At 43.2% G+C, this 12373-nt stretch overlaps 1 protein-coding gene across 1 annotated transcript in view; it reads right to left on the bottom strand.

Annotated features, from left to right (window-relative positions):
* The window catches only part of PDXK (pyridoxal kinase), an 87208-nt gene extending 75139 nt beyond the window's left edge, over nucleotides 1-12069 (bottom strand). Inside the window, exon 1 of the mRNA XM_054005224.1 lies at nucleotides 11773-12069. Coding sequence (XP_053861199.1) covers nucleotides 11773-11868 — 96 coding nt within the window. The 5' untranslated portion in view covers nucleotides 11869-12069. The remainder of the gene's footprint in view (nucleotides 1-11772) is intronic.
* Between the last annotated feature and the right edge of the window lie 304 nt (nucleotides 12070-12373).

Here is a 12373-nt window from a genome sequence, read left to right as displayed (position 1 = left end):
CCTCTATCAGATTTCCCTGTAAGCCATTTCTTTCAGCACACGAACAAATTCTCTCATCCTGTGCTACGTACATTTTTTTCCCAAAAAACCATCCTCCTGTGGCTGGATGACGCACACAGCAGTCAGCTTCTCTACCTGCGTCATACAGTTCAGTTCTGTATCAATCCAATGAACAATGACATAGAAGTTTTTATCATAGCTTCTTCACTAATCTCTGTTTGGGCATACATTTGGCATGGTATGAAATGACGGAATTGTACAGGCATTGATTAGGGGAATGGGAAGGCAAGGAAATATCAGCATCTACTTCCCCCCTCACTCTCATTCAAAGCAAACAAAACAAAAGCCACCCTGTTCCTCATCTCTAAAGGTACATCTCTAAATGTAAACTTCCCAGACAGGGAATGTGTTTTTCCTTCCTCTGCAAGTGAGGGATTGCACTCTGCTCCCAGCATAGCAAATAGGAGTTTTGCTGTTAACTCTACAGGGAGCAGACTCAGCTTATGTATTTTGTGGTTTGCATGATAAGCTGCTAGATATTATGACATGCTATTTGCTCAGGCCACAGATCTGAGGTCTTCTTGCTGCTTCCACCCACATCAAGGAATTCCACAAATTGATCAATGACTATAGCTAACTATAGTCATGTGCAATACTATGCAACTAAATTTACAAGTACATATTAGCAGAGATGGGCCTTCACCAGAGCATCAGATCTGAATGTTCAGCTCTCGATCCAAACTTCATGGCGGTGGCCTATTTTTATGTATTAGATAGCATAGGAAGGGAAAAGTATTAAACAATTAACACTTTATGTATAAAACATCCATACAAATTATAAATCTCTGGGTTCTTTTTAAAAGCATATTGCTCTTATGGATGTTTGGGTATGTAACTGTCTGCGTGTCTTACCATTGGTATGGTCCTTAGCACTGTTCTTTTGCACAAGTCATAGTGCTCTGGGTGGGTCTGTTCTTTAAGAAATATCTAACTTAGTCAATCTTCTCCCAGGCAGAGGGGTAATAAATGGATCACACTCTAACCCACTATAGTTTCTGAGATTTCAGCTCTCAGAAAGAAAACAGCATAAAACACAATGCCAAACCTACATCAAGGAGGGAGACTCTTAAAACCAGAAAAAGGAGAACAGCCAAATACTTCATGAAGGCCGCTAGGCAGAGACCTCGCTTTGCCAATGGAAGGTGCTCAGATACTAAGGTGATGGGTGCCAATACAAAACTTTAAGATAGACAGCTACTCAGCTGTGTTTGGTAACTACTGTGTGAATGACCAAAGGCCTGATTCTGTTTCCACTAACTACAATGTGAGCTGGAACAGGCTACAAGTGAGAGTTAGTTATTGTAGTGGGGTGGACACCCACTCCTGCCTGGCAGGGCTTGAAAGCAAACCCTCTGGGCTGCAGCTCTAAAAGCTGGGCTGATTGGGGAAGTGGCTGCAGCTGGGCCACACCCCATCAGGCCTCAGCTGGCCCTATATAAAAAGGCTGTGAGCTATAGGCCAAGCAGACTCTCTCTGCACTCAGAGAGAGAAGGGCCTGGCTGCAGGGAGCAGAGACAGGGTACCTGAGTGGAGCAGGGCTGGGGAAAGGCTGAGGAGCTCCAGCCTGGAAAGCCCTAGGCTGTGGCCTAGGAGAAGGCCAGTGATGAGTAGGCTGATCCTACAGTCTGCCCCAGGTGTGGGGCTAGACAATGACTGGCAGTAGCCTTGCACTGAGGCAAGGTGGGGTTAGTGGGTGAGGGTTCCCCACGGAGGGGAGACCCAGAGTGGGTGGCATTAATAGATAAAAGTCACACCTTTGTCTGAAGAGGTTTTAAATTCAGTCTTCATTGTTATTTGGAAAATGAGAAGCTTAAATTTAAAGCATGAAGGATGAAGTAGCATGAAGGATAATGCTAGATCTTTAGATGCCTAGAATATGAAAGGACACAATACAGGAGTGCTGCAGACACAATGGGATTTACAAATAGAGGAACTGAATCCCTTGGATTTGGGTTTTTTTTTTTTTTTTTTTTTTTAAATAAAAAAGTTAAATACAAAGTGTGTGTGGTGTTGGGTTGTGGAGTTTCTCTATCACCAGTGCAGCCTCACTAATGCAGACAAGCCAACGTAGTGTTTTCACCACTGTTGCAGATTAGACAACGTTGTGGTAAAAATGTATTTGCCTTGTCTACACTAGCACACCCTCCACTGTTACTACCACTCTGGTAGTGCAACACTGTAGACCAGGCCAAAGGCATCTAACACTATGCGTCAAACATAGTTACGTTAAAAGCAACAGCGCATACTCACTGATTTCTCTGGTTTCTTAATCTCTTCTGTTCACCTCCCCATGATTGCAGGGGTTTTTATCTGGAGAGAAATCACAGGGTGACTATATTTTTAATTTTTGTTTTGAAGAATGTGCATCACTCTGTACTCATCCAGATAAAAAAATAGACTGTGTGTGTCCTAAGAGGAAACCACAGAGTTCAGAAAATGCTGAAAAAAAAAAAAGGTCCATATACTTATGGCTTGCTTGCTTTAGGTGGAGCCTACTGAAACTAATACTTTTTAAGACTTCGCTGTTAATTTAAGCAAGATCTGCAACAAAAACAAATCTTTTTTTAAATTAATGTCTGTTCTTTTAACAGATCCTTTTCTCTGCCAAAGATCTACTGCATTAAAAGGTAAAACGTTCAGGAAGGTTGGCTTGTTGAAACAGACTACTGTACTTCAGTTAACTGTACACTATTCACTTGCTATATAGTGAAGCATAGTTTACAAATATTAAAGGATCAGACCTGTTTTAAAAACAAAAAACACTACAGCATTTTGTATAGCAAGATTGTGTCTGCAATAGACTTCTACTGTACTGAATGAATTACAGTTGGAAAGAGATGCTAATAACCTTTAGACCCATCCAGAGATATGTTCAAAGAACATAAACAAGTGTAATGTATGTATTTTGAGATATGGCAGATTTGCTAATAAACCATAGGTGAAAGGTCCCCGTATCTTGATTTCCACACACACACCGCCCCTAACATAAAAATGTGGAGAGGAATGACTCCCATGAGATCCTCATCTGCATTATGCATTTTGCCTTGTTAAACTTTTAAACAGTTTCTGCTAACACAGTTGTGCTGGTGCTGTGCATGGGGGCGGGGATGGTAATTTTGTTGAACTGCCTTTTTAAAAAGTTGTTCTCAAGATAGCCTTGAATGCTTTCTAAAAGTGGTCTTAACAGAGCTAATTCACATCCACACAGTCTGCACAACTGTGCTAGTAAAAAAAATTCAATGCTGCCAGATTTGTAATACAGAAAGGACATTGACCTGCAGAGTCTCCATTGTACATGTATATTTTCACGCAGTAAAGGTCATTTACCCTTTATGGTGGGCTCTCATGGTTTTCATGGCTTATGCAATACTACTTTCTGCTGATGGCTCGTGGAAACGTAGGTTATTTTCCCACCATAATTTAGCTTTTTACAGTGTGTATGCTCTTCGCTTGAAGCATCCCCTCATTTCTAAAAGTTAAAACAAAACTAGTGCCACTGAAACGTGTGGAACTGATAAGTCTGGAGACTGAAGTCCTTTTCTAAGCACAGCAAAGCAGTTGCCCTGCTGCATCTGCTCTGAAGTATCCGAACCTTGACCTAGAGAGACTGTGTCTATGATTTGAGTTATATCAAGAGTTCATATACTGTGCCCATCACTCTGGTATTTGAGCACCTGAAAGAACAGTTCATTATTTATGTTCAGTTTTTTACCTCTGGTTTTTCTTTTCAACAAGATGGCTTTTGAGTTGTGGACAAGTCTCTTCTAGGAATAGCTTGTACTTTTCTGGCCTATCTTCACATAGGCCATCAGAGTAATATTTGGTACCTGCTGGATTAGTCCGCATTCAGACCTGCAACCTAGAAGTGTGACCGACTTTATATTCCATTACCAAAGCACCACCTAATCACCTGTAAGTTAGTGATGGACACTATTTCAAACATGGTTTTAAACTGAATTTTCCATTCTTGCTTCACTTTTGATAATGTTGAGTTCAGATGATTATTCCCTCCCATCCTCACTCCCCTTAAATATGGGGGAATCTCCTGTGTTTTCACATCTTGACTCTATTAGAGCAGCTATCTGCAGGAAGGAGCCAAAAGCATTGACAAAACACCAACACTTTGATCTAGATTATGAGATTGTTCATGGTGGGTTATAATTTAGGTGAGACAAACCTCCCTATTGTGGAACAAAAGACCTTTAGAAATCTGTTCAATGTAGGCTTCTCCACTGAATGGAATGAGCTGTCTGCTCAAGCAATAATGAATAGGGCCAGCTCCAGGCACCAGCGAAAGAAACAGGTGCCTGGGGTGGCCAACAGGAAGGGGCGGCACTCCATCAGGTATTGGGGCGGCAAGTCTGGGTCTTTGGTGGCACTTCAGCAGCTGCTCAAGCACATCCGGGTTAGTCTGCAGTGCCATTTCGGCGGCGGGTCCTTCACTCAGTCTCTTCTTCGGCAGGAGCTCACCCATTTCCCCCCCCCCCCTTCTTTTTTTCTTTCACTGCTTGGGGCAGCAAAAAAGCTGGAGCTGGCCCTGATAATGAAGACAGGTGTCAAGGCTGCTTCCCCACTTTGAACTTTAAGGTACAAATGTGAGGGCCTGCATGAAAACTTGTAAGCTTAACTACCAGCTTAGATCTGGTCTGCTGCCACCATTCCCAAAATGCTAATTCCCTTCCCTGGGTAGCCTTGAGAGACTCTTCACCAATCCCCTGGTGAATACAGATCCAAACCCTTAGATCTTAAAACAAGGAGAAATTAACCATCCCCCTCCTTTCTCCCACCATCTCCTGGTGGATCAAGATCCAACCCCCTTGGATCTTAAAAACAAGGAAAAAACAATCAGGTTCTTAAAAAGGCTTTTAATTAAAGAAAAAGGTAAAAATCATCTCTGTAAAATCAGGAGGGAAAATAACTTTACAGGGTAATCAAACTTAAAGAGCCCAGAGGAATCCCCTCTAGCCTTAGGTTCAAAGCTACAGCAAACGGAGATAAACACTCTAGCAAAAAGGTACATTTACAAGTTGAGAAAACAAAGATAAAAACTAACACGCCTTGCCTGGCTGCTTACTTACAAGTTTGAAATATGAGAGACTTGTTCAGAAAGATTTGGAGAGCCTGGATTGATGTCTGGTTCCTCTCAGTCCCAAGAGCGAACAACCCCCAAAACAAAGAGCACAAACAAAAGCCTTCCCCCCACCAAGATTTGAAAGTATCTTGTCCCCTTATTGGTCCTTTGGGTCAGATGTCAGCCAGGTTACCAGAGCTTCTTAACCCTTTACAGGTAAAAGGATTTTGGAGTCTCTGGCCAGGAGGGATTTTATAGTATTGTACACAGGAGGGCTGTTACCCTTCCCTTTATAGTTATGACAACAGGTGATGCTAATTCTTCTTAGCTCTTTCAGTGATTTTTTTTCCATATATAAAAAAAGGGGGGGGGTATTTCTGGTCCCCCGGAAGTCTGAAAGAGGTAAGAAAACAATATTGATCTCTCAAAAATGGACATTTCTGTGTTATTTAGAAATGGGCCCAAGCTACAGTCTTCAAGTATAGGTATGAACTTCCCTTGAGTTTGTGGGTGTTCAGATCTGAAGTTTTGGTCTGAACCAATCTCTAATGCTAATCTTTGTGTTTGGCAAAACAGCTGCAGGATTTGCTTTTGTTCTGACCTATTACAGTATAGTCAAAATATGCTAGGTGATGTACAGATTTACAGAAAGGCACAGAACTTGTCTTGTTCTTACCACCTAAAATGACGGAGAAAGGGCTGGGAAAAGGGATGTAACAGTTACTTTATCTAGGATGTTGCATCTCCAAGGAAAAACTTTGCTACCTTTAACATTCCATGACAAGTGTTTGCAGGCTAATATCTTGCTTTGCATTCTATGAAGAATTTGTGATCACATTCATCTACTTTTCATTCAGAGTCAGGTGATGACTGAGCCCAGAGCCTCAGCTAGTGTAAATTGGCATAGCTTCACTGACTTCAAGGTGAAGATCTGCCCTATTTTTCTTTGAGCCATTTCACTTAACCAGAGAGAATTGGGAGATTGGAATCAGTGGAGATTTTTTGCATCGCTTTATGAACACACTTCACTCATAAGAATGGCTGTACCGGGTCAGACCAAAGGTCCATCTAGCCCAGTATCCTGTCTACGGACAGTGGCCAATGCCAGGTGCCCCAGAGGGAGTGAACCTAGCAGGCAATGATCAAGTGATCTCTCTCCTGCCATCCATCTCCATCCTCTGACAGACAGAGGCTAGGGACACCATTCCTTACCCATCCTGGCTAATAGCCATTAATGGACTTAACCTCCATGAATTTATCCAGTTCTCTTTTGAACTGTTACTCATGTTCTTTGGAATCCTTCAACTGAAGAGGCATGACAGAAAGGCCTGCTCTAGTTTGTTCTGCCATATGAAGAGCAGATTTGAGGCTGGTGGAGCAAAGTTAATGTTGTGGAAACATGAGATCTGGTAAACAAAATGTGTCCACCTCCAGGAGAGAGAGGCACGATGCAATGTAGCAACCTACATAAATGGATCAAGAATGGATACCTATTGATAAGTATGGTAAACCCTCAAACACTGTGAAAGCCCTGTCTTGGCAGACTGTTCTTACCTCTGACCACTACCAGAGGAGCCTTTACATTTTGGCAACACTGGTATAGTTTGTCATGTCAATAAAATATTATTTAATTAAACTGAAATTCTTATACTGATCTAGTTGATGTCTTGCAAGCTTTAATTCAGGGATAGGGAACCTACGGCACGCGAGCTGATTTTCAGTGGCACTCACACTGCCTGGGTCCTGGCCACCGGTACCAGCTGCTAGGCCCCTGCCAGCCGGGGTTCCATCCGCCGGCCCTGCTCAGCCCACTGCCAGTCTGGGGTCCCAGCTACCGGCCCAGGGCTCTGCAGCTGCCCCCTGCTGTGGCCCACTGGCGCAGCTCAGCATCCTCACCTTAAATTGTTCCAGAGCCACTGTACTGGGCTATTTTTAAGTCCTGATTTGCTGCTTACATCACTATCACGCCACGTGGAACAGCGCACTGAGTTTGACATTGAGATTAGAATGTACATGCAAGAACTGGAATCAGAATTTTGACAGATTTCAAGATTTCCAGCTATTTTTCCCAATGCTTTCTTTTCTAATTAAACCAGAAAAGTTCAATGACATCCCTGACAGTGAAATTTAACTGTTTGAAGAAAATTGCATTTGCAATGCTTTCAGCATTTGGATCCACATACCTGTATGAACAGGTATTTCCACACATGAAATCTATCAACTGGCTCCGAGAGGGACAGAGAACAACTGATCACTCAGAAGCCTGTGTGCAGCTTAAAGTATCCAAATACGTGCCAGACATTGGAAAACTCAGCAAGGAAAAGCAAGGGCAAGGATCACACTAAACTGATAAGATCTGCATTTTAATTTAATTTTAAATGAAGTTTCTTAAACATTTTAAAAACCTTATTTACTTTACATACAACAATAATTTAGTTATATATTATAGACTTAAAGAAAGAGGCCTTCTAAAAAACATTAAAATGTATGACTGGCACGTGAAACCTTAAATTACAGTGAATAAATGAAGACTTGGCACACCACTTCTGAAAGGTTGCCAACCCCTGCTTTAATTCAACCTTGAATGTTGATGTGAATTCAACCGTGACTCCCTTGCTATTTGGAGCAATTGTAAATAGAGTAAAAAGAATATCTATACCTTCTACTCTATTTGCTACCTTTATAGATGGTGCACTGAAATCCATCATCTTTGGAGGGCTGTTCTTAAAAATAAGAAAACTGAATGACTGACTCCAGATCCCATGAGGATGTGACCTCTCCATGTTGGGGAAAGCAAAAAAAACATTCTTACCAGAGGATAATTTGTGTGTGCCCCTGTCAGAACAGAAGTCAGAAAGTGACCGTGTCTCCTCTGACGGGGTATAGAAGCTGTGGAGGTAACTTCTGGTCTGTCATGGTAGCTGTTTGACGGCAGAAGTAAGTGATCTTCCTGAGCTGTGGAACCTCTCCAGGCTACATTAGTCTGAATCAGAATTGAATAGTGCTCCAACATACTGACTCTTCACTGATGTCACTTCTAACAACAGGATATGAAAACTATTCAAAAATCAAAACTAATCCACAGTAAAGATGACAGAGCTGTCCATACTTGTTGCAAGGTGAGCAAAAAAAAAAAAAAAAAACAAACAAAAAAAAAAAACAGTGCCTGCCTTTGACAGGCATGATTTATAGTTCAGAGATCAGAGTCCTTGCGGTGTTTGAGAAATGAATTGCTTGGCAGTCTCACAAAGGCAGTATTCAAGCCACCCAGTGTTTTTTCCCCTTCTCCTCCTCACCTTGGCTAGGACAAGTTTATTATGCCGAGTGTTAAAGAGCTTATTTTCTACATGGGTGCAATTGTGTATTAGAATTGGGTATATTTCTTTACGTGGTTGTAACTTGATGTACCACTCACCAATACTATTAATTGTCTGAATCTTGCTGTGTTCGTTTTTTCTGATAGTCCATACATTTTGGTCAGTTTTTGCTATTGTCCTTCATTCAGAAGAGGAAAGAAAAGTAGGGTAGCATTTAATAGAAAATCTATAGCTGGTTAGGACTTCAAAGTCATACATCATTACAAAATGGTAAATTCCTTTATGGTGGCATAATTAGTACAGCTAGACCTAAATGCTGGTAAATTAAACAACTTTCTTCACGGATTTTTTTTTCCAAAAGTAGCATTATCCTCCCTCAAACTTTTGAAAGTGTGATGACTAATGGTCTTTCAGGAGCTTCCTTTAGTTTCCATTTACCAAACCTCTCAGTTTCTCTCTTTTAGCCAAAAGAGATTTGTAATAAAAGTATTAACAAAGCTATTAGGTGCTGTAGGAGGCTAAGCAGAAATACGATCCATTTCTGACCACGCAATCTCAAGACTTCTTGACAGCCATCTCCAGTTGTAATGATCCTTTTATATGTGAAAGCCTGGAATAGTCTAACAGCAATTGTTTTATAGTCTTTGTGCATACTTTTCTGAAGCTATAAAAGTACACAAGCTGGGAATCTCATTACAAGTACCTTATGTAAGGAAAGTCAGTGGAGTAAGAAAACAGAGTTTAACAAAGGAGATCCAAAAAACTTAGACTGTGGTGAGGATTGTTATATGCAGATCCAGCCTGCTGTCAACACTTAGACCAAGTTTTTAGGGGATCCATTGACACATTTTCAATAAAAATGTAAAAATAACTAGATGCAACATTTTCACTGAAGACGACAGAGCTAGACACTATATGCCAAAAAAATGGAGGTAGTCTAAAAATAGCCATACTTGGCGAGCCTAGCAGATTAATAGTATTTCACCCTTCCAATATAAAAATCCATCCAAGTTTGAGTTCTGTCACTGGGCTGGTAGTACTTTCTGTCCTTTACTGAGTTTAAAACAAAAAAAACTCTTCCTCAATCTGTAGACATCTTGTCTGATCACACTCCCAGAACTCATCAACTCTGCAGTAAGGAGCCACATTTAACCCTCCTTGATTCAGCTGATACAAGACAAGAGGGGAAAAAATGGGGGGGCAGGGGGAATTTAAACGGGGCACACTTGAAAGGAGCACAAAGGGTACAGAACAAATCCCCAAGTCCGGTACTGTCCCCTTATTAAATAAAGGATTCTTAAGATTATAATTCCATCTCACAGTTCTGATGACTAATAAGATACCCAAACATCACTAGAGCAATTTGCTCCCCACCCTTAGTGTTCCATCAGTCTGGGTTTGCACAACCTTCAAATATGATGATAGGCATATTTATTAGCCATTTGCCACAAACAATTCTTGTTATTGTTCTGGGGGTAGCCCATAGATTGTAATAGTTCCCTCCAGCAATAGCTTATCATATGCCATGCACCGAAGAATTTTAAAAACTTACATTGTACTGTATGACTTCTGTAAATAGCATCCACTGCTACTTCAGTAGGTATTTTTTAAATTAAAAATACTTCAGTGTTTTCCATCCAAAAGCACTTTGCAAGCATTAAAGTTTGCCTCAAGTGGGTCGTGAGGTTGTTATGGGTTATATTCCCATTTTAGTGATGAGAAAATTGACATACACAGAGGTTAAGTGACTTGTCCAAGACATAAAGGAAGTCTGATATTGTGGGGCTAGAACCCAGGTATTCAACTCCCAGGCCTGCACTTAAGCCACAAGGCAAAAGTTATCACCAGATAACCACAGCCCCACCTCCCCCCCATATGTACACCTCTACCCCAATATAACACGACCCGATATAATACAAATTCAGATATAACACAGTAAAGCAGTGCTCTGGGGGGGTGGGGCTGCGCACTCCAGCGGATCAAAGCAAGTTCGATATAACACAGTTTCACCTATAATGCGGTAAGATTTTTTTGGCTCCTGAGGACAGCGTTATGTTGGGGTAGAGGTGTATAATTAAATAAATATTATTCCTTATATTATTCTGCCCAAACAATAGACTATGTTCATTCTCCTGGTTACAATGTCCTTATGACTTCATTACACTTGTTGTATTGTGGATCATAGTTACACAAATACATAGAATTTGCCATGTAGCACACCAGATTATTGGTCCATCAAATCTGGCTTCCTGCCTCCATCAGTGGCCAATACAGGATACTGACCAAGGAGAGAAAACCCATAATGCATATGACTATGCGTAGTGCTCTACATGGGGTGACCATAGCTCCCTGACCCAGCAGTAATGAGATGAGAGCATGAAACATGATATCTGACTAAGTACGCTTTTTAAAATAGGGTAGTCAGTGTTTGTAATATGCTTTGAGAATATAAAGCACTAAGCATTATTTAAAACAAATATAATCAAAAGCATTTCCAATCCCTTTTTAAACCCACCTACCACAGTATTTAACTCCAGGCTTTTTTTTTTTTTTTTTTTTTTTTTTTTTTAAAGCCAAGCCCCATTTACAAGATTAAAAATTGGTATAGCACTCAGTATACTATTGCATCTGAAGAAGTGAGGTTTTTACCCACGAAAGCTTATGCCCAAACAAATCTGTTAGTCTTTAAAGTGCCACTGGACTCCTTGTTGTTTTTGTAGATACAGACTAACACGCCTACTCCTGATACTTGACATAGTATACTATTGAGGATTGTATAGTTATCAAATAAAGAAGCATCCTGTTTTAAACCCCTTTGCACAAGCACAAGGAATTGCTGGTTACTGAAATGTACCTGTTTTGTGAATCTTAGCCAGTCTGTATTAACAGAGAACAGCTTGGCTTGGTTTACCTTACCCGAAGAAATACACTGGCTTGGCAAGTTGTGTCAATAGACAGCTGACACAGTCACCGCCGATCAAGGAGAGTTGTCTCACACACACACACACACACACACACGGCCAACCCAGCGCACACACTTCGGACCCTTCCCTGCCCGGTAGGGTGACCAGATGTCCCGATTTTGGGGTCTTTTTCTTATATAGGCTCCTATTACCCCCCACCCCTGGTCCCGATTTTTCATACTTGCTGTCTGGTCACCCTACTGCCCGGGCACCGCCGCCGCGCCCGCCTGGCAGCGGGAAAGCACCGAGTCCGGGCAGCCTCCTCCCGCAGCGCCCGGCTCCGGCCCGGGGAAGGGGCGGCCGCCGCCGCCGCAGCCCGGGCCGCTGCAGGGTCCCCGCCCGCCCGGCCGGCCCCGCTCACCTGCAGCGGGAAGCTCGCCGCCTTGTTGCCCACGTAGCCGCACACGACATGGCTCTGGATAGAGAGCACCCGGCACCGCGCCTCCGCCGCCTCCATGCCGCCCGCGCGCCCTGCCCTGCCCCCGGAGCCGCAGCTGCACGCGGCCGGGCCGGGGCCGGACCCTCCCCTCCCCGGGCAGCGCGGAGCTGCAGAGCCGCCGCCGCCGCCGGGCGCACACGGGAGAGCGGAGCGGGCGAGCCCAGGCGGCAGAGTCAGGCGATCGGCGAAGACACCTAAACGCCTTATACATCCGCCAGCCCCGTGTCGGAGTGAGCCGGCAGCGCCCGCCAGCGCCATTTAAAGGGGACGCACTCGCCACAACACTCCCATTGCAGATCCGCTGCCGCCCACACTCCCACACACCTAGTGCCACCCCTGCCCCAAACCTAGTGCCACCCACTGCACATCCACTGCCGCCCACACTCCCACTGCCCCCCAACCCCCACACACCTAGTGCCACCCCTGCCCCCACACTCCCACTGCACATCCACTGCCGCCCACACTCCCACTGCCCCTCAACCCCCACACACCTAGTGCCACCCCTGCCCCCACACCTAGTGCC

Source organism: Malaclemys terrapin, chromosome 1 (genome assembly GCF_027887155.1).
Source record: "Malaclemys terrapin pileata isolate rMalTer1 chromosome 1, rMalTer1.hap1, whole genome shotgun sequence".
NCBI lineage: Eukaryota > Metazoa > Chordata > Testudines > Emydidae > Malaclemys > Malaclemys terrapin.
This window is presented reverse-complemented; position numbering and strand designations above follow the sequence as displayed.